We start from the raw sequence: 19,929 nt of genomic DNA on the forward strand, positions 1-19,929 counted from the left end.
CCCTGTCCATGGGACTTGCTGATGGACCAGCTGAGGATGAAGGAGACCCAACGGGGAGGCTCTCAGAGGGAAAGACATGCTCGGGTCACGCTCACCTGGAAGGGGCGTCTCAGGAAGACACCGGGTCTGTCATGGGAATGAGAGCCAGGTTCCAGGGAGGGGCAGTTCCCCTTCCTGTGGGGCTGCTGACGTGACAGCCCCGTGACGGGGAGAACCAGCCTCCCAGTGGACACACCCTCGGGTCTCCGTCCTGAGGGCACCGTGGTCTCCTCCATCTGCACCGCCTGGACCACAGGGACGAGACGCCATGACCCCCAGCCTCACGGCCCTGCTCTGCCTCGGTGAGATGGAGGAGGGGGAGGGGAAGCCCCAGCCAGGGAGGGACCCCTCCCCACAGCCAGGCTGCTCTGTCAGGAGACCCCAGGACTCAGGAGGCTCACGGGCAGGAGAGGCGCTGCTCAGGATTCAGGGCGAACCTCTCACAGGGGTCTCTCTTCCAGGGCTGAGTGTGGGCCTGAGGACCCAGGTGCAGGCAGGTGAGTCTGTCCCCAGGTGTCCCACTTCCCTCCTGATCATGGGGACAAGGGGCCACCCCAGGCAGTGGGGTGGGGAACAGCAGTTCTGGGCTGAAGGAGGGGGAGTCTGGGAGGTTGGGGGCTGAGAGCTGGGGACCTGGGGGTGAGGATGTCTTGTGACGCAGCCTCTGATGTCCTTCCAGGCACCCTCCCCAAACCCACCATCTGGGCTGAGCCAGGCTCTGTGATCCCCTTGGGGAGCCCCGTGACCATCTGGTGTCAGGGGACCCTGGGAGTCCGAGAATTCCGTTTGGATAAAGAGGGAAGCTCACTTTCCTGGTACAGACAGCCCCCACTGGAGCCCGGGGACAAGGGCAAGCTCTCCATCTCATACATGACAGAGTCCTACGCAGGGAGATATCACTGTTACTATCGCAGCCCCACTGGCTGGTCAGAGAGCAGTGGCCCCCTGGAGCTGGTGGTGACAGGTGAGAGGACACTCGGGGGTCCCAGCATCGGGCTCTGCCCTCAGGAAGGGGGTCTGCTCTCAGGGGTGTGTCCCTCTCACAGCCCAGCCCTGGGGGAGGAGAGGGGCGTGTGAGCACCATTTCACAAGCTCCCTCCTTCTCTTCTAGGGACCCACAGGAAACCCACCCTCTCAGCCCTGCCGAGCCCTGTGGTGACCTCGGGAGGGAACGTGACCCTCCAGTGTGGCTCATGGCAGGGACTGGACAGGTTCATTCTGCCTAAGGAAGGAGAACCCAAGTCCTCCTGGACCCTGGATGCACAGCGAAGCCGCCAGGGGCACACCCAGGCCCTGTTCCCCGTGGGTCGCGTGACCCCCAGCCACAGGTGGATGTTCAGATGCCACGGCTTTTACAGGGACACCCCCCAGGTGTGGTCGGCCCCCAGTGACCCCCTGGAGCTCCTGGTCCCAGGTAAGGAGGTCCTCCCCGGCCTCACACACTTTTTGAGGCACGAGACAGATTATTAGATGCTTTTCTCCCAGGATTGTCCCAGATGAGAGGGTGGGGTGAGGGGGGAGCAGGGCGCACTGGACAGAGACACAGAGTGTGAGCGACAGTGAGGCCTGGGGACCAGGACGGGAGAAGGGGCTTCATGGGAGGAACCAGCCCCTACAGCCCAGGGCTGGTCTTCCCCCAGGTGTGTCTGGGAAGCCCTCCCTCCTGACCCCGCAGGGCCCTGTCGTGGCCTCTGGACAGAGCCTGACCCTCCAGTGTCGCTCTGACGTCGCCTATGACAGATTCGCTCTGTCCCAGGAGGGGAGACAGGCCCTCCCCCAGCGCCCTGGCCGGCAACCCCAGGCTGGGCTCTCTCAGGCCGACTTCCCCCTGGGCCCGGTGACCAACACCCACGCGGGCCGGTACAGATGCTACGGTGGACACAACCTCTCCTCCGAGTGGTCGGCCCCCAGTGACCCGCTGGACATCCTGGTGGCAGGTGAGGAGCCAGCGGGTCAGTCAGGGACCCAGACTCTGCACAGGCCCTGCCGGGGGAGCCCGAGCTGGTGATGCTGGGACCAGGCGTGAGGGGTCCCCAGGGAGGGAGGGAGGGAGACAGAGAGAGACGGGGGTGGGCAGGGAGAGGGAGAGACTCGGAGAAAACAGAGACAGACAGAGATGAGGGGCCTCAGGGAGGCCCTGCTGAGTCGCAGTTCGGAACTAGGGGGCGGGCAGCCCCTCACCCCCCTTCCTCTCTCTAGGGTGGTTCCCTGACACGCCCTCCCTCTCGGTGCAGCCGGGCCACCTGGTGGCCTCAGGAGAGAACGTGACCCTGCTGTGTCAGTCAAGGAGCACAAGGGAAACTTTCCTTCTGTCCAAGGAGGGGGCAGCCCGGCCCCCACTGCGTCTTAGATCAAAGTACCGAGGTGGGCATTTCCAGGCCGAATTCTCCATGAGTCCCGTGACCTCAGCCCACAATGGGACCTACAGGTGCTACAGCTTACTCAGCAGTAACCCCTACCTGCTGTCACACGCCAGTGCCCCCCTGGAGCTCACGGTCTCAGGTGAGGGGCCCCAGCCCTGTCCCCTCTGTGTCCCTGTTGTCAGCTCTGAAGGTGACCCCCTTTCTAGGATAGGAGTGAGGGGGGCTCCAAAGGAGAGTCGAGGGAGGGTGATCCGGAGGGGGTCCAGCCTGCAGAGGGACGGAGGGAAACCAGGCCCTCCCGTCCCTGCTGCTTCTCACGTCCCGTCACCAGACTTCTCAGATAGGAGGAGGGGGAAAGCCAAGGGCAGCCCCAGAGCAGAGACAGCACCAGAGTGTGAGCAGAGGGGGGATCCCAGGGAAGCCGCAGCCCCTCACCCAACTACAGGCATTTTCCCAGGATCCTCTGGGGACACCACCAACCACACACAGGGCCCAATTCAAGAGCTGGTGAGCCACTGGGGCCTCTGCCCAATATGTGGACACCTGGCCCCAGGCCTGTCCCTTGAGGTCCTCAGCTGCTCTAAATCCTGACCCAATCTCAGCACAGCTTGTGTCCCAGGGGGGCTGGGAGTCAGGTAGAGATGCTGGAGTGACCACAGGCACCAGGAGCTCTGAGGCTGGTGGATGAAGTGTGGGGGTCATGGAGAGGGAATGACCCCTCGGGGCCCATCCTGGGGGAGGAGCAGTGGGCTAACGTGGGGAGAAGCAGCCCCCAACCCTAACCTCCTGTCCTGACCCCCAGGAGGCTCTGAAGTTGGGGCCCTTCCCCCCACGGAGCCAGGCCCGCAGACGGGTGAGTGAGGGTCTGTGGGACATGGTGTTGGGCCCAGGGGGGAAGGGCTCGGTTATGGCCTTAGTTCACGCACCTCTGGAGACAATGACTTGGGCCCCCTTCCCCTGCCTGGGCCTCAGTTTCTCCAAGTGTAAAGGCAGAGAATCGTGGCCCGGAGCTTAGATTTCCTTCAGTTCTGACTTCTGGCTCTGACCCCCCAGGAGAGGAGGCCTCACAGGGAGGCCCCTGAGGATGTGACTGTATGGGGGCCTGTCCCCAGTGCCACAGTGGTGGTGGCATTGTACGGGGAGCGGGAGGGAAAGATGAAGAGTCCACCGCACACAGCCGGCCCCTCCCCCAGTCCCTGCTGTGATGGGGGAGGGGAGGGTAACAAGGAAGCACCCTCGGCTCCAGATGAGACCATCGGACAGGCCCCCCTGCAGATGAGAAGCCCCCAGAGCACAAAGCTGGTGTCCACCTTGGGCGGGGCATGGCAGGAGGACAGCTCAGGGAGCCCACAGCCCTGGGTTCCAATCCCAGCTCTGCCACCTCCAGACTGGGTCACCTGGGGTTGGTGAATTCCCTCTCTGTGCCTCAGTTTCCTCGTCTGTAAAATGGGTGGGGTGGGTTAGAGGAGATGAATGCACAGACCCCAGCACGAGCCTGCACACAGTAGGCGCTCAATTAAATGCCATCTTGGGCTCACTCATGACGTCACTGGTGCCCCAGGTCTCAAATGGTACCTGAACGTCCTGATTGGGGTCGCGGTGGCCTTCGTCCTGCTGCCCCTCGTCCTCCTCGTCGGACACCGGGGTCAGAGCAGACGCAGGAAGTCGGGTGAGTAGGGAACAGGGTGACCCAGACCCCTGGAGGTGGTGGGCTTAGGGCACCAGCCGAAGGGAAACCTAAGAGATGGGCAAGGTCAGCTTAGAAAAAGATTGTCCAGAGTCTGAAACTCAAAAATCTAGAAAGAAAACATGTACTGTCAGCTGACATGTATAATTTAAGGTATTTTCCTCCTTTTCAATCTCATGAAGTGTTGAAACATGTACGCAAGTATGAGTTCAGGTCTCCTTCTTTCCTCCTGAATCCCGAGTGAGGGGCAGGGGGCGTAAGAGTCCCAGGGCCGAGCCTCTGTCATCTGCCCCAGCCCAGGGCAAGGCTGATTTCCACCCTCCCGCAGGGGCTGCAGACCCAGAGCCCAAGGACACAGGCCTGCAGAGCAGGTAACTCCCGCCCCGAAGACCCCCAGGCCCGCCCCGCCCGCAGCTCCCCCTCATTCTCCCCCTAACACGCCCGCCTCCTCCCCAGCTCCTGCCCAGCCGCCGCCGCCCAGGACCAGGCCCTCTGTGAGCAGAAGAGGATGGGGTGGGGGACACAGGGTTCTGGAGGCACCTGTGTGGGGGAGGGGAAGGCTGGGAAGGGGTGGGCTCAGGGGGTGCGGACTGAAACCCCACACTTCCCCTCACCCCTGGGTCTCAGTGGCCCCTTCTGCATGCACTGCGGGGGCTCCAGCCCTGAGGGATCTCAGGGGATCCCACCAAGCGATACACACCCTGTTCTGCCCCAGCAGATGCTGCCGTGAAGGACACACAGCCTGAGGATGGGGTGCAGCTGGACCATCCGGTGAGACCCCTACTCCTGTCCAGGCCACCAGAGACCTTCTTGTTGCCAAACTCAGTCCAATGGACACGTCTCTGTCCTTACATCCCAGCTCCAGCAGCGTCCCACACTGACCTCTCCTTCCGGGCTTCCTGGGTCATCCTGCTGTGACTCCACCCCTCCCACTTCCTTGTGACCTCATGGCCCCTCCTTTGGGGTCCCCTTTCCTGGCTCCCCGTCCTCTGTCTGACCTTCTGGCGTTGCAGAGAAGCCCCACGTCTCAAGAGGATTTGTGAATAAGTGAATCACCCGAAAGTCCCCAGGCCCCCCTTCCTTCATTCACCCAAAAGTGGTGCACAAGGAGAGCGCATGCCCCCGGCTCCCTGTAGGTGCTGCAGGTGCAGCAGGGAGCTCACCTGGTGGGTGAGAAGACTATATGTAAAGAAGCAGGTAGCGTCCTAGAATGCAAGGTCCCGATAAGGAAAGTAAAGCAATAGAAGGTGACAGAGTGCATAGGGGGAGGGGGGCAGCAAGTGCAAAGGTCCTGAGGCAGGGACGTGCTTTTGCAGGAAGATGGCCGTGCGGCTGGAGCCAAATGTGTAAGGGAGATAACGTGTTAATACTGAAATCAGAACCGTAGAAAGAATCCAGAGGCTCCAAGGTGTTAGGACGTCCCCAGAGTTTCCATCAGGAAAGTGACCTGACCTAAGGTTTTAAAGCATCACTCTGCCAACACAGTGGAAAGCTGACGGAAGGAGATCACAGTGGATCCAGGAAGTCCCCTTTCTGTCCTACTCTCTCCCTCCAGCAGAACAGGCAGGATGCAGACCCCCAGGAGGGGACGTACGCCCAGGTGAACCACTCAAGATCAAGACTAAGGCGGGGGGTGGCCACCTCTCCTTCCTCCCTGTCGGGGAGATTGCTGGACACGAAGGACAGACAAGCGGAAGAGGACGAGCAGAGGGACGGTCAGGTGGGTCCCATCCTGTCCGGGCCCCCAGGCTTCCCCCACCCCAACCACACACCCTCCCTCCCTCTCCCCCACCGCAGGCCGCCGCATCTGAAGCCCCCCAGGATGTGACCTATGCCCAGCTGAACCACTCGACCTTCAGACGGGAGACTGCAACCCCTGCCCCCCAGTCAGGGGAGCCCCCAGAAGAGCCCAGCGTGTATGCTGCTCTCGCCGTCCGCTAGCCCAGGAAGGACCCAGACCCCACGCTCCAGGGAGGAAGACCGCACGGACCCCGGAAGGCACAGGAGCTGCCTGCCCGCAGTGGACACCGCCTAACGACCAACAGACAGCCTGGACTCCCAACACAGGCCACCAGGAGCCCCTGGGACCCTTTGGCAGTCACCTGATTCTACCCTCAAAGATAACTAATATCCTTACATTTGGGAAATAATGCAACAGACTTCTCAAAAATCAATGTGTGAGTTGAAAACCAAAATCAAAACAAAAAAAAAAACAAACAAAAAAACAAAACAGAAGTGGGAAAATGTTTCAATGAATGGTAATGTAAATAATACACATCAAACATATGAAATGAGAAAATTAAGAATCATGAATGAATATATTAGAAAAGACTTCAAAAAAATCGATGACCTAACATATCATACCAAGACTTCAGGAAAAAATAGCAAATTATTTCAAATGAAGGCAGAAGGTGGGAATAATAATGACAAGGGTAGCTAATAATGAAGACAACCAAAAAGTAGAGAAAATCAATTAAGGCAAAAAATAAACTCATTCTTGAAAACATTCATGAATCCTAGCCACCACAGCCGAGGGAAAAAGAGAGAAGGCTCACACTTCTAATAGCATGAAAGGGATTGCAGACAGCACTACAAATCCTACAGACGTTATAAAGATAGTAACAGAACATTATGAGAAATTTGACGCCACCATACAGAAAATGTAGATGGAATGGAAATCTTCACGTGTACAATTTACTAAATGGACAAAATAAGTGGAAAATCTATCACCTTATACATTGACTCTAATCAAAACTTACCCACGACTGAACTATATAGAATCTAACAAAGTCAAAATGAAAGAAATAGGAGAATGCTGGTTCCCGGGGTTGGAGCGAGGGGGAAATGGGAAGATATTGGTCAAAGGGCACAAGCTTCCAGTTATAAGATGAATAAGTTCTGGGGATCTAATATACAGCATGGTGGTTACAGCTAATCACACTGTATCCCATTCTTGAGTGTTTCGAAGAGAGCAGATCTCAAATGTTCTCACCAAAAAAAGAAATGGCGACTGTGTGATGGGATGCAGACAAATGCTGTGACGGTCATCACTGCCCGACGTGTAAGTGTGCAGTTCAGGCGGCTTCACTGGTGATTTCTTCCGAGCACTTATGTACTCGTGAAAGACACACACACACGCACACACACCCCCAAATTGCACAAACATTTCCCAAGAACAGAAAAAGAAGAAACATACCTCAACACATCAGATCAGGAAAATATTTATACCAAAACCTGACAAGGGAATTATACATGGGGAAGTCACAGGAAGATCTCTCACATGAGCTTAGATGGAAATCCCTAAATAAAGTGTACACAAATGAGATGTAGTGATACATTAAAAGGACATTACTTCATGACCATACTGTGGGGTTTCTTTTCGAAGGATAGAGTAACTTAAAATTTTAAAAATCTGTCACATAATGCAATACCTTAATAGAACAAATAAAAAATAATCACCTGAATAGATGCAGACAAAGCCTTTGATAAAATATACCAACAATTCCTGGTGAAAATAAAAACACATCAGAAATAGAAGGGAATTCCCTTTCGTTGATGAGGGCATGCTTAACAACACCAGACGTCATTTGTACAGGTGAGAACCTGAGGTCCTTTCGTCTACGACTGGCAATGATCCAACTATGTTCCGTATGACCACTTGTATTCACCAGGGCCCTGGAGGCACCAACCAAGTAAGTGAAACAAAACAAGGCGAGAAGCTCTGAAGTGGATAAGAATAATATTGTATTACTAAGAGACTGCCAGCTGTGTTCGTAGAAATCCAAAATAATGTAAAGATCTTCTACTCTAATTAAAAAGTTTTCCTGCATCGCTGCATACAAGGTCAATATATAGAATTCAACTGCCTTCGAGAATTCCGGTTCTGGATGGAGATGAAGTAAATGAATGTCTCCCTGTTCCCTGACTTTATACCAGTGACCTGACTGTATACTGCTGACTTCCAAGAGCCGTAAGATAATATATTTGGGCTGTTTTAATCCACCAACTTTGTGGTAATTTGTGGGACAAGGAAACAATACAACCACTTGAATTTTCTTTTGATTAGTGTTTGCATAGTAATTTTTCATCCTTCTACTTTTTTAATGTGGTAGAATATACACACCATGATATTCACCACCACTTAAACATTATTAAAGTGCGAAGTTAGTGGCCTTAAGTACATTTACCATGTTGGGCAATCATGACCACTGTCCGTCTTCCAGAACATTTTCATAATCCCAAACAGAAGCTCTGTACCCATTAAGCAAGAACTCCTCATGCCCCCTGAACCAGGCACTGGTTATCTCCATTCAAATTCCTGCCTTAGGGAGTCTGGCTACTCTAGGCTGTTCGTGTCGGTGAAATCATACAAAATGCGACATTCTGTGTCAGCCTTAGTTCACTCTGAATAATGTTTCCAAGGTTCATTCATATTGTTCACTCTTTTACTTTTAACCTATTTACATGTTATATTAGAAGTGACTTTCTGGGACTTCCCTGGTGGTGCAGTGGCTGGGAATCCTCCTGCCAATGGAGGGAACACGGGTTCGATCCCTGGTCTGGGAGGATCCCACGTGCAACTAGGCCCGTGCGCCACAACTATTGAGCCCTCACGCCACAACTACTAAAGCCAGCGCACCTACAGCCCATGCTCCACAACAAGAGAAGCCACTGCAATAAGAGGCCCACGCACCGCAATAAGAAGCCGGCGCACCGCAACAGAGAGTAGCCCCCGCTCACCGCAACTACAGACAGCCTGTGCACAGTGATGAAGACCCAACACAGCCAAAAATAAATAAATAAATAATTTATTTATTAAAAAAAAAGAAGTGAGTTTCTTATGGACTTCATAGTGTAGGTGGTGGTTGTTTTCTTAAACCAATCTTACAAGCTCTTTTAATTGCTGTGTTTCGCCCATTTACATATAATATTATTAGTGATAACACTGTTATTTAGGTTTGTCATTTTATTTTTTCAAGTTTTGTCCCCTCTCTTTCTTGTTCTTCTATTTACCCTTTCCTGGGATTTAAAAACATTTTTAGCATACCATTTTAATTTCTCTATTGGTGCTGTAACTGTAAGTCTTTGACTGCTGTTGAAGGGGCTGTTCTAGAGATTATCAGGTACATACTTAACTTTACACAGTAAAGACAGAGCTAGTATTTTACCTCTTCAAGGGAAATGTAGAACCCTTACAAATCTATAGGTCTCTTTATTCTTACCCCTTTATGTTGTAGTTGTTGTATGTGTTCTTGCTACATAGAAGCCCAGGGCTGTGTCGGGGCCAATGGGGCCAGGTCAAGGTGAGTGAGCTGTCCCCACACCTCCTGCTGCAGCTCCACAACCACCACCCCCATCACCTGAGGGGAGAAGAGGAGGTCTGGGCTGATGGCGACCAGTCTGGGGACGGCTATGGAGTGACATCTTGGGAAACTGAGGCCATAAGGGCAACGCTGACACTTCAGGTCCACATCCTTTCAGGACAAATTGAAACCCCACGTGTTCATCTTTGCCTCCTGATTAGATGCAAATGAGACACTGGAGATGCTCACCTCCAGGTACCGGGACTGGCATGTTTAGTTCCAGAGACTCATTCAAGATCAAAGAGATTACTTAAGCATTTCTGCATCTCCTCACCCATACCCTGTCTTTTTTGTTCTCAGGGGTAACTGACATTCTCAGTCCATCACAAAATAAGTCAGATGCCAACAGTGATGAGTAGCAGAAATGCTCAATTTTGGGTTGGGCTCCGAGGGTCACAACCTGTTAATGGAATGCAGGTGACCTGAGTGGACATGTAGGGATCCTGGGGTGATTTGGGTCTGCTCTGACCTCTGTGACCTCTTTTTCCACAGTTCCTACCCTCACACCCCCAAGACTACACAGTGGAGAACCTCATCCGGATGGGCATGGCCGGCTCCGTCCTGCTGGGCCTCAGGATTCTGCTCTTTCAGGCTCCACACGGCCAAGGAGGAGCCCAAGATGCAGCCAGGAGGTAAACAGAGGGAACAAACCCACCATTCGGTGAGTTCGATCCTTGTATGACTAGGAGGTTTGGGAGGCAAATCTGCAGTATGAATTGAGGGAACTGTCTGCTGAGAATTTCACGGGGCATGCAGGAAATGCATGGGTTCTTGCTGTAGAGACTCTTCCGTAATTAAAGTGTGGTAATTTCCCTCCTTACCATTATTGATTATTCTTGACTACTCCCCTTCTTTTTTTACTCCTGTGATTTGAGGCTACATCTGCATCGCAGGTTTGGGTCCACAGCTAAAGTCACCTTCATGCTCTGCCACTTTCTTGTAATACATTTTGCTTTATTTCTAATTTCCACACTCACTGGTGTGTGCTATTGACCTCGATCCCTTCAGCCTAGAACCAGAATGTTTTAAGCAACTGAGTAAATGGGTGAAATTCAGGTCTAGTTTAAAACACATAAATCCAAAACCATTTCCGAAAACCCTCTCTGGACCCCCTCAAGGCTTATTCCCCTCTAAAATGATTCATGGAAGAGTTTCTGCCAAAATACCATCAGTTTGAATGAGGACAAGGTGGACTTCCCTGGTGGCGCAGTGGTTAAGAATCCACCTGCCAATGCAGGGGACAGGGGTTCAAGCCCTGATCCAGGAAGATCCCACATGCCATGGAGCAACTAAGCCAGTGTGCCATAACTACTGAGCCTGTGCTCTACAGCCCGTGAGCCACAACTACTGAGCCTGTGTGCCACAGCTACTGAAGCCCACGCACCTGCAGCCCATGCTCCGCAACAAGAGAAACCACCGCAATGAGAAGCCCACGCACTGCAACAAACAGTAGCCCCCACTTGCCACAACTAGAGAAAGCCTGTGCGCAGTAATGAAGACCCGACGCAGCCAAAAATAAATAAGTAAATAAATTTATGAATGGGCGCAAGGTGTTTGAAGCGACAGCCAGGTGGTGAGCTGGCAAACCAGCTCTATGAAAACATCCCTTTTTCTCAGTGTTCTGATTTGTGTACATTATCTGTTGCTTTGGTAAATACTCCCTTCATGCCCAACTTCAAGATGCCCGTTTGAATGCACTGGATACACAGCTGGGAACAGCATCAACTTTCACAAGAATGAGCCAACTGTGGCACCTCGCAGATGACCCTGAGGTCCTTCTATTCTGTAGGTCATAGTAATTTCCACCTCAATCTTATGCCACGGTTTCAGTGGAATTGTGATGCCCACATCCTAGTACATTCACATTAGAGGTAAATAGAAAACAGAGGCATAATCAGTTGTGGGAGACACGCTGAGCCCGACATGAAGGTTTAACATAGGAGATGTGAGTCCAAGCAGGTCGGACACGCCCAGGTCTCTCACATGTATGCATTTCTCCCCTGCTGACCCCTTCACCTTTGCCCCTTAATGATAGTTTGGGTGAGTATAGAAGGCCTCACTGACAGTTAATTCCTTGACTGTATTTTCCCCATATCTTTTGGCGTTTTCTCCCTTCAATTTCCTTCCCTTTGCTGCGAAATAGCAAGACATATTTCATGTATAGACACATGCACCCTAGCAATTGTAAGTTCTTGCTACATCTCTGTAAAAGACCAACAATTGGCCTTTCATACTGTCGCAGACATTGTCCTCACTGATTTCATTCTGAAATTCACAATATCCATGGGCCCTGTTCTTTCTACTCCTCATCTACCTCAACTTTCTAATTCCAGTCTCTCCGAACTGCATCCTAAACAAACTCCTCAATATTGTATTCCAAGTTCATAATTGGCTCTTCAGCTGTATCTTCTCCTTGATGGAAAGAATATCTTGAGTGTATTAATGAAAGTATTCTTTTTTACCTGTAAGGTGTTTGCCTAATTCATTGCTAAAATCCTATATACTTCTGCAGTATAATCCCTTTTGCTGTTTCCAGAATTTATTTTCCTTCTTCAATTTTTCAGATGTGTAAACATGCTTCAATTAAAATGTTTCATATATTCCTAGTATTCTATCTCCTTGGATAGGATAATACAAGTTACTAACTCTGCAGATAGTCTTCTTAGCACTTTTTCTCAGTATTAGGATTTATCTCTTATGTTCATTCCTAATGCTCAGCTCCCAGACACGTGATTTTCTATAGAGAGTTTGTCCCAGGTCTGTCCTGACATTCAGAGATGAAATGGGTGACTTCTTGTGGCTGCCCTGCCCCACAGCATCCGCTCTCTCAAACTCAGCATCTGACTAGGCATGTACCTGGCAGAGATGACCCCAAGTGAGCCTCACACTCACAGGTGGGACAGATATCCATGTACAATTATAATGAATTGAAGCTGTTTTACAACCGCACAGAGGACACAGCTCAGTGCTGACCTCGGGGATGGGTCAGTGGGCAGAGATATCCCAGTGCCTGGCCACAAATGAGGTGAAGGGGCAACACCGATTCCAACCTTGACCTGAAGCCCTGACCCCTCCCTGCCTGTGAGGACCTGAGGTCCTTGTCCTTCCACACAGAGGTGGAAACCTCTATTCTAATGACCACTTGCTGGACTCAGGCACTGGTAGTCACTAAGCTTTCACCTCTTTTTTTTGTTGTGGTCCCTTCTCCATTTAAGAAACTTTCATTTCTCTTCTCCTATAATAGACCATGCCTATGTATTTCATACAAAACATAAGCAGCGGGAATGCCCTGGTGGCGAAGTGGTTAAGAATCCTCCTGCCAATGCAGGGGACACGTTTGAGCCCTGGTCTAGGAAGATTCCACATGCCGTGGAGCAACTAAGCCCGTGCACCACAACTACTGCGCCTGAGCTCTAGAGCCCATGAGCCACAACTACTGAAGCCCGCACGCCCAGAGCCCGTGCTCTGCAACAAGAGAAGCCACCGCAATGAGAAGCCCACGCACGGCAACGAAGAGTAGCCCCCACTTGCCACAACTAGAGAAAGCCCGCGCGCAGCAACGAAGACCCAATGCAGCCAAAAATAAATAAACAACAAAACCCCACCATAAGTAGCATTTCACAGTGTCAGAGCAGACGGGGGTCGTGAGTGGGCACATCAGTCATCCAACCTGTGGGGTCTGACACCTTCACCCTCTCATACTGGTTAGAAATTAACCAATATTGGGTCCCACCCATGTCCTGGCACCACTGAGCCCACAACCTGTCTGAAGAGTGGGGTTCAAACAACATGCTGAAGGCGAGGAAACTGAGGCTCAGAGACATAACTTCAGGGCTCAAGGCACACGGGGGAGGATGACGAGGAATACTTAAATTAAATCAGCTTCGTCCCCCAAGTCAGAGCACTGACCCACTCTCTGTCCCATAAAAGTGAAGACAGGAGCATATAGTAAGGAGACAATGCCCAAGGATCAAGGGCCACCGAGCAGGCAGGAACGACTCAGGGGCTTGTTCCCAGGAAGGTGGAGTGGACGCTGTTTCAAGAAAAAGGGAGAAGTCCCTTAAAGGGGCTGAGACAGAAAGCAAACCCACACTCTGGGGCCAGGGGAGCAGGCATGTTTCCTTCCTTATTGCCCCGAACTTCTCCTCTGTGCTCATTGCCACACTGACCTCCATGGAGCTGTAGGCAGATGTTAAACGTGTGTCTCTGCTGATCTGAGCTCTGTGGTGCAGCAGGAACCTGCAACCTCCCTGAAGCATCGCCAGGGCCTGGGTGACCCCTGTCCATGGTGAGGACCCCACAGGGACCTGCTGATGGACCAGCTGAGGACGCGGAGGCTCTGAGAGGGAAAGACGTGCCTGGGTCACCCTTATATGGAAGGGGCGTCTCAGGAAGACACCGAGTCTGTCATGGGAATGAGAGCCAGGCTCCTGGGGAGGGGCAGTTCCCCTTCCTGTGGGGCTGCTGATGTGACAGCCCCGTGACGGGGAGGACCAGCCTCCCAGTGGACACACCCTCGGGTCTCCGTCCTGAGGGCACCGTGGTCTCCTCCATCTGCACCGCCTGGACAACAGGGACGAGACGCCATGACCCCCAGCCTCACGGCCCTGCTTTGCCTCGGTGAGATGGAGGAGGGGGAGGGGAAGCCCCAGCCAGAGAGGGACCCCTCCCCACAGCCAGGCTGCTCTGTCAGGAGACCCCAGGACTCAGGAGGCTCACGGGTAGGAGAGGCGCTGCTCAGGATTCAGGGCGAACCTCTCACAGGGGTCTCTCTTCCAGGGCTGAGTGTGAGCCTGAGGATCCAGGTGCAGGCAGGTGAGTCTGTCCCCAGGTGTCCCACCTCCCTCCTGATCATGGGGACAAGGGGCCACCCCCAGGCAATGGGGTGGGGAACAGCAGTTCTGGGCTGAAGGAGGGGGAGTCTGGGAGGTTGGGGGCTGAGAGCTGGGGACCTGGGGGTGAGGATGTCTTGTGACCCAGCCTCTGATGTCCTTCTAGGCACCCTCCCCAAACCCACCATCTGGGCTGAGCCAGGCTCTGTGATCCCCTGGGGGAGCCCCATGACCATCTGGTGTCAGGGGACCCTGGGAGTCCAGGAATTCCGTTTGGATAAAGAGGGAAGCTCACTTTCCTGGTACAGACAGCCCTCACTGGCGCCCGGGAACAAGGGCAAGTTCTCCATCTCATACATGACAAAGGACTACGCAGGGAGATATCACTGTTACTATCGCAGCCCCACTGGCTGGTCAGAGCGCAGTGACCCCCTGGAGCTGGTGATGACAGGTGAGAGGACACTCAGGGGTCCCAGCATCGGGCTCTGCCCTCAGGAAGGGGGTCTGCTCTCAGGCGTGTGTCCCTCTCACAGCCCAGCCCTGCGGGAGGACAGGGGCGTGTGAGCCCCATTTGACAAGCTCCCTCCTTCTCTCCTAGGGGCCCACAGCAAACCCACCCTCTCAGCCCTGCTGAGCCCTGTGGTGACCTCGGGAGGGACCGTGACCCTCCAGTGTGGCTCAAGGCACGGACTGGACGGGTTCATTCTGACTAAGGAAGGAGAACCCAAGTCCTCCTGGACCCTGGATGCACAGCGAGGCCCCCGTGGGCAGACCCACGCCCTGTTCCTCGTGGATCGCGTGACCCCCAGCCACAGGTGGACGTTCAGATGCCACGGCTTTTACAGGGACACCCCCCAGGTGTGGTCGGCCCCCAGTGACCCCCTGGAGCTCCTGGTCTCAGGTGAGGAGGTCCCACCCTGGCCTCACGTACTTCTTGAGGCACGAGACAGATTATTAGATGCTTTTCTCCCAGGATTGTCCCAGATGAGAGGGTGGGGTGAGGGGGGAGCGGGGCGCACAGGACAGAGACACAGAGTGTGAGCGACAGACAGTGAGGCCTGGGGACCAGGACGGGAGAAGGGGCTTCATGGGAGGAACCAGCCCCTACAGCCCAGGGCTGGTCTTCCCCCAGGTGTGTCTGGGAAGCCCTCCCTCCTGACCCCGCAAGGCCCTGTCGTGGCCTATGGACAGAGCCTGACCCTCCAGTGTCACTCTGACGTCGCCTATGACAGATTCGCTCTGTCCCAGGAGTGGAGACAGGCCCTCCCCCAGCGCCCTGGCTGGCAGCCCCAGGCTGGGCTCTCTCAGGCCGACTTCCCCCTCGGCCCGGTGACCAACACCCACGCGGGCCGGTACAGATGCTACGGTGGACAAAACCTCTCCTCCGAGTGGTCGGCCCCCAGTGACCCCCTGGACATCCTGGTGGCAGGTGAGGAGCCAGCGGGTCAGTCAGGGACCCAGACTCTGCACAGGCCCTGCCGGGGGAGCCCCAGCTGGTGATGCTGGGACCAGGCGTGAGGGGTCCCCAGGGAGGGAGGGAGAGAGACAGAGAGAGACGGGGGTGGGCAGGGAGAGGGAGAGACTCGGAGAAAACAGAGACAGACAGAGATGAGGGGCCTCAGGGAGGCCCAGCTGAGTCGCAGTTCGGAACCAGGGGGCGGGCAGCCCCTCACCCCCCTTCGTCTCTCTAGGGTCGTTCCTTGACACGCCCTCGCTCTCGGTGCAGCCGGGCCCCGTGGTGGCCTCAGGAGAGAACGTGACCCTGCTGTGTCAGTCAAGGAGCACAAATGAAACTTTCCTTCTGTCCAAGGAGGGGGCAGCCCGGCCCCCACTGCGTCTTAGATCAAAGTACCGAGGTGGGCATTTCCAGGCCGAATTCTCCATGAGTCCCGTGACCTCAGCCCACAATGGGACCTACAGGTGCTACAGCTCACTCAGCAGTAACCCCTACCTGCTGTCACACGCCAGTGCCCCCCTGGAGCTCGCGGTCTCAGGTGAGGGACGCTGACCCTGTCCTGTCTGACTCAGTCAGCTCAGGGCTCTGTCCCCAGAAATGTCTGAGGTAGTAATGAATGAGGGGACACAGTGGGCCTCCAGAGAGGAGGACATTCAATGGCCCCTGACTCCAAAGTCTCATCACTGGATCCTGGGTCCTCAGCTGTTGAACCAGTGGGAACTCCCAGAAGTAGGAGAATAAGATTATAGGGTTCAATCTCAGACTGAACACAGAACACACAGCACTCAATTATTTCTGTCTTAAGAGACCACTTTTCTCACTGATCCTGAGCACCGGGGGCACAGCCAACTCTGTTCCAAAGTGATTCCAAAGCAGGTTCTGAATTCAAAGAACACATGGCAGCTGAGAGAATCCAATGAGGAGAGCAGATGGAACCTGGCATATTAGAGGAAGGGTTCATTAAGGAACTGTGTAGAAGCTGTAATATGAGAATTGGAGGCACTGACGACACAGAACCCAGGAGAAGGGCTCGTGTCTCCCCAACTCCTCACTCACACCCTCACTTTACGATTCTCATGAGCAGCTGACACCATCCACCCGCCACAAAACAAGTCAGATCCCACGAGTGATGAAATCACTCAGATATGGGGCTGGGCTCCGAGGGTCATGTCCTGTCAAGGAGAGGCGGGTTCCCTGGGTGGACATCCAGGATTCAGGAGTGACTGGGATCTGCTCTGACCGTGTGATCTCTTGTCTAGAATCCCTACCCTCACACCGCCAAGACTACACAGTGGAGAACCTCATCCGGATGGGCATGGCCGGCTCCGTCCTGCTGGTCCTCGGGATTCTGCTCTTTCAGGCTCAACACGGCCACGGAGGAGCCCAAGAAGCAGCCAGGAGCTGAACACAAGAGGGGACCGTGCACCGTCCGAGTGGTGGAGCCCTGTCACCACCTTATGTGCCCAGGAGGTTCTGGAAGAGAATCTGCAGCACGTGTTGTGTGAACTGTCTGACCAGGGAGGGAGAGACATGGTGTGGGTGCAGGAGAAGGCCCGGGAGTCCCTGTGGAGGACTGGGCCTCGGATAACCATGGTGCCTTCCCTCCCCACCAGCGACGACTCTCCCTGACTGCCCCATCCCCTCTCACCCCTGTAACGTGAGGCACATCCCACACGGCAGGTCTGTGTCCACACCTTACACACCTTCATGCTCTGGCCCACTTTCATGTAATATATTTGGGTTTTTTTAATTTCCACATTGGCTGCTGTGTGCTATTGACCTCCATTCCTTCAGTCAGAAACAGAATGTCGTTTAAGTAACTGAATAAATGGGTGAACTTGGGGTCCTGTTTCGAACAGATAAATCCAAAACTCTTCCCTAACTCTCTCTGGACCCCTCAAGCCCTTCTCTCCTTGTCAGATGACACCTGGTATCGTTTCTCCAGAAACACCATTAGTGTGAAGGAACACCGTGGCGTTTGAAGTGACAGCCAGCTGCTGTGCTGGTAAACGGGCTTAGGAATTTATCATTTTGTAAAAAGCCCAGATGTGTGGCATTTGTCTCTTTCTTCAGTGTAAATCCTCTCTTCGGGCTTCCCTGGTGGCGCAGTGGTTGAGAGTCCGCCTGCCGATGCAGGGGACACGGGTTCGTGCCCCGGTCCGGGAGGATCCCACATGCCGTGGAGCGGCTGGGCCCGTGAGCCATGGCCACTGAGCCTGCGCGTCCACAGCCTGTGCTCCACAGCGGGAGAGGCCACAGCAGTGAGAGGCCCGCGTACCACAAAAAAAAAAAAAAAAAAAAGCTCTCTTCGTGGCCAACCTCACGGTACGCGTATGAATGCGCTGAGGCAGAGGGGGAAGCAATATGTAGAATTGTCTTTCCCAAAGAACTGAGGCTGACCCAGCTGGGGCACAGCTCAGTGATGACCCCGATACACACAGACGTGTCCTGTATATACAGCATCGCGAGTAGATCGTTTCCACTCAGCTTTATGCCAGGTTTCCATGAAATGATCCTAGTCCTAGGCCTTTGCATCCTAGTCCGTCCCCATGAGAGGCAAAAGAGAAAACAATGGAAATATCAGTTGTGGGAGAAAACACTGAGCACTTTAAGTCCCAGTACATTACTGGTAGGTGTACTAACTGCCTCAGTCAATTTGGGGATTAATAAGAATTATCGGTTAAAAGGAGAGACACACAGCTCTGACCCACAGTTACATAACTTAGGGAAAAGGTGGACATAACCATGAGTATACATTCAGCAGAACTGTGACAGAGGGGTCGTTCATATTAGACAAAATCATAGAAACAAATCTCACCAAAAATGAATGGATTGTTATACATATGCAACGCAATTTTATATGACAGAAAAATACACAAAGGTAAACGGCTACAATAATACAGATCAATTTTCAAGTCTGATGGTCAGTAAGTAAAGAAAAACTATAAGAGTGTACTTCATTACATCAAATTCAAAAGCAGACAATGTGGGACCCAACTAAACAAAATAAGAATTTAAAGAGGAAAAATAACAATTGATACCAGAGAAATACAAAAAATCATGAGAATACTATAAACAATTCTTTGCTAACAAACTGGACAACCTAGAAGAAATGGACACGTTTTAGGAACATACAGCCCACCAAAACTGAATCGAGAAGAAATAGTTAACTTTGAATAGACTGATCACTACGACTGAAATAGAATCTGGCATTGACACATATACACTACCAAATGTAAAACAGATATCTAGTGGGAAGCAGCCGCATAGCACAGGGAGATCAGCTCGGTGCTCTGTGACCACCTAGAGGGGTGGGATAGGGAGGGTGGGAGAGAGACGCAAGAGGGAGGAGATACGGGGATATATGTATATGCATAGCTGATTCACTTTGTTATACAGCAGAAACTAACACACCATTATAAAGCAATTATACTCCAATAAAGATGTTAAAACAAAAAAAAAAACCTCCCTGCAAACAAACATTCAGGACTGGATGACCTCATGAGAGAATTCTGCCAAACATAAAAAGATCTTACACTGAGCCTTCTCAAACACTTCCAAATACTAAGAGGAGGAAACAGTCCCAAAGGCATTGTCTGAAGCCACAATCACCCTGATACCCAAAACCAGACAAAGACACTGCCAAAAAGGAAAATTACAGACCAATATTTCTGATGAATATAGATGCAAAACTGCTTAACAAAATATTAGCAAACCGAATCCAACAACACATAAAACGAATCACACACCATGATCAAGTTGGATTCATCGGGGTCACAAGGATGGTTCAACATACACAGATCAATCAGTCTGATACAACATATCAACAAAAGAAAAGACAAAACCGATTCTGCACTAGGAACTCCAGTTGGAAGAGCCAGGTGCGAGGCCTCTGCACGTGGCCCCCTGGGAGCAAGTGAAACCAGACTAAACACAAAGGAAAAAACAAAAAGCCAACGCAGAGCTCTGACTGTTTTCAAGGCTACTGTTTTCCTCTGTGAAACACACTGCCTTTGGGGCAAAACAAGGAAGAAGCTGGTGATTCTCATGTGCAGCACAGAAGGAGAGCCACTGCAGGTCAGCCTCCCCAACTCTGAAGACACTCCAGCCGTGTGGCTGACAGGGTCTTGGTGCTCCAGCCGGGTGTCAGGCCTGAGCCTCTGAGGTGGGAGAGCTGAGTTCAGAGACC

General features: G+C 52.9%; 3 protein-coding genes across 21 annotated transcripts in view; 2 read left to right on the top strand and 1 right to left on the bottom strand.

Moving 5' to 3' along the window:
- The window catches only part of CDC42EP5 (CDC42 effector protein 5), a 149,099-nt gene that overhangs the window by 80,512 nt on the left and 48,658 nt on the right, over positions 1 to 19,929 (bottom strand). For 10 of the 16 annotated variants that reach the window (XM_067719275.1, XM_067719274.1, XM_067719277.1 and 7 more), the window contains one exon: positions 3,978 to 4,139. The exons of the other annotated variants lie outside the window; for them this stretch is intronic. The gene's annotated coding sequence lies outside the window, so the exon portion shown is untranslated. The remainder of the gene's footprint in view (positions 1 to 3,977; positions 4,140 to 19,929) is intronic. 16 annotated transcript variants of the gene reach the window in all.
- LOC137214795 (leukocyte immunoglobulin-like receptor subfamily B member 3) lies at positions 118 to 8,999 on the top strand. Of its 4 annotated transcripts, none has more exons than XM_067719057.1 (13): positions 118 to 341; positions 501 to 536; positions 719 to 1,003; positions 1,151 to 1,453; positions 1,680 to 1,976; positions 2,239 to 2,541; positions 3,205 to 3,255; positions 3,964 to 4,071; positions 4,418 to 4,460; positions 4,546 to 4,583; positions 4,808 to 4,860; positions 5,645 to 5,689; positions 5,887 to 8,999. In XM_067719057.1, exons 1-13 carry the CDS (start codon positions 308 to 310, stop codon positions 6,028 to 6,030), a joined length of 1,740 nt encoding a protein of 579 aa, XP_067575158.1. In that variant the 5' UTR covers positions 118 to 307; the 3' UTR covers positions 6,031 to 8,999. The 4 variants fall into 4 exon arrangements, with proteins under 4 accessions (XP_067575158.1, XP_067575159.1, XP_067575156.1 ...); XM_067719058.1 differs by having other exon boundaries at positions 5,648 to 5,689; XM_067719055.1 differs by having other exon boundaries at positions 120 to 341; positions 5,645 to 5,809; positions 5,887 to 8,997.
- Positions 14,039 to 16,292, top strand: LOC137215395 (leukocyte immunoglobulin-like receptor subfamily A member 6). Its single transcript, XM_067720641.1, has 6 exons — positions 14,039 to 14,072; positions 14,232 to 14,267; positions 14,451 to 14,735; positions 14,883 to 15,281; positions 15,417 to 15,713; positions 15,976 to 16,292. The coding sequence occupies exons 1-6, from the start codon at positions 14,039 to 14,041 to the stop codon at positions 16,290 to 16,292; spliced, it is 1,368 nt and encodes a 455-aa protein (XP_067576742.1).

Source organism: Pseudorca crassidens, chromosome 20 (genome assembly GCF_039906515.1).
Source record: "Pseudorca crassidens isolate mPseCra1 chromosome 20, mPseCra1.hap1, whole genome shotgun sequence".
NCBI classification, from domain to species: Eukaryota; Metazoa; Chordata; class Mammalia; order Artiodactyla; family Delphinidae; genus Pseudorca; species Pseudorca crassidens.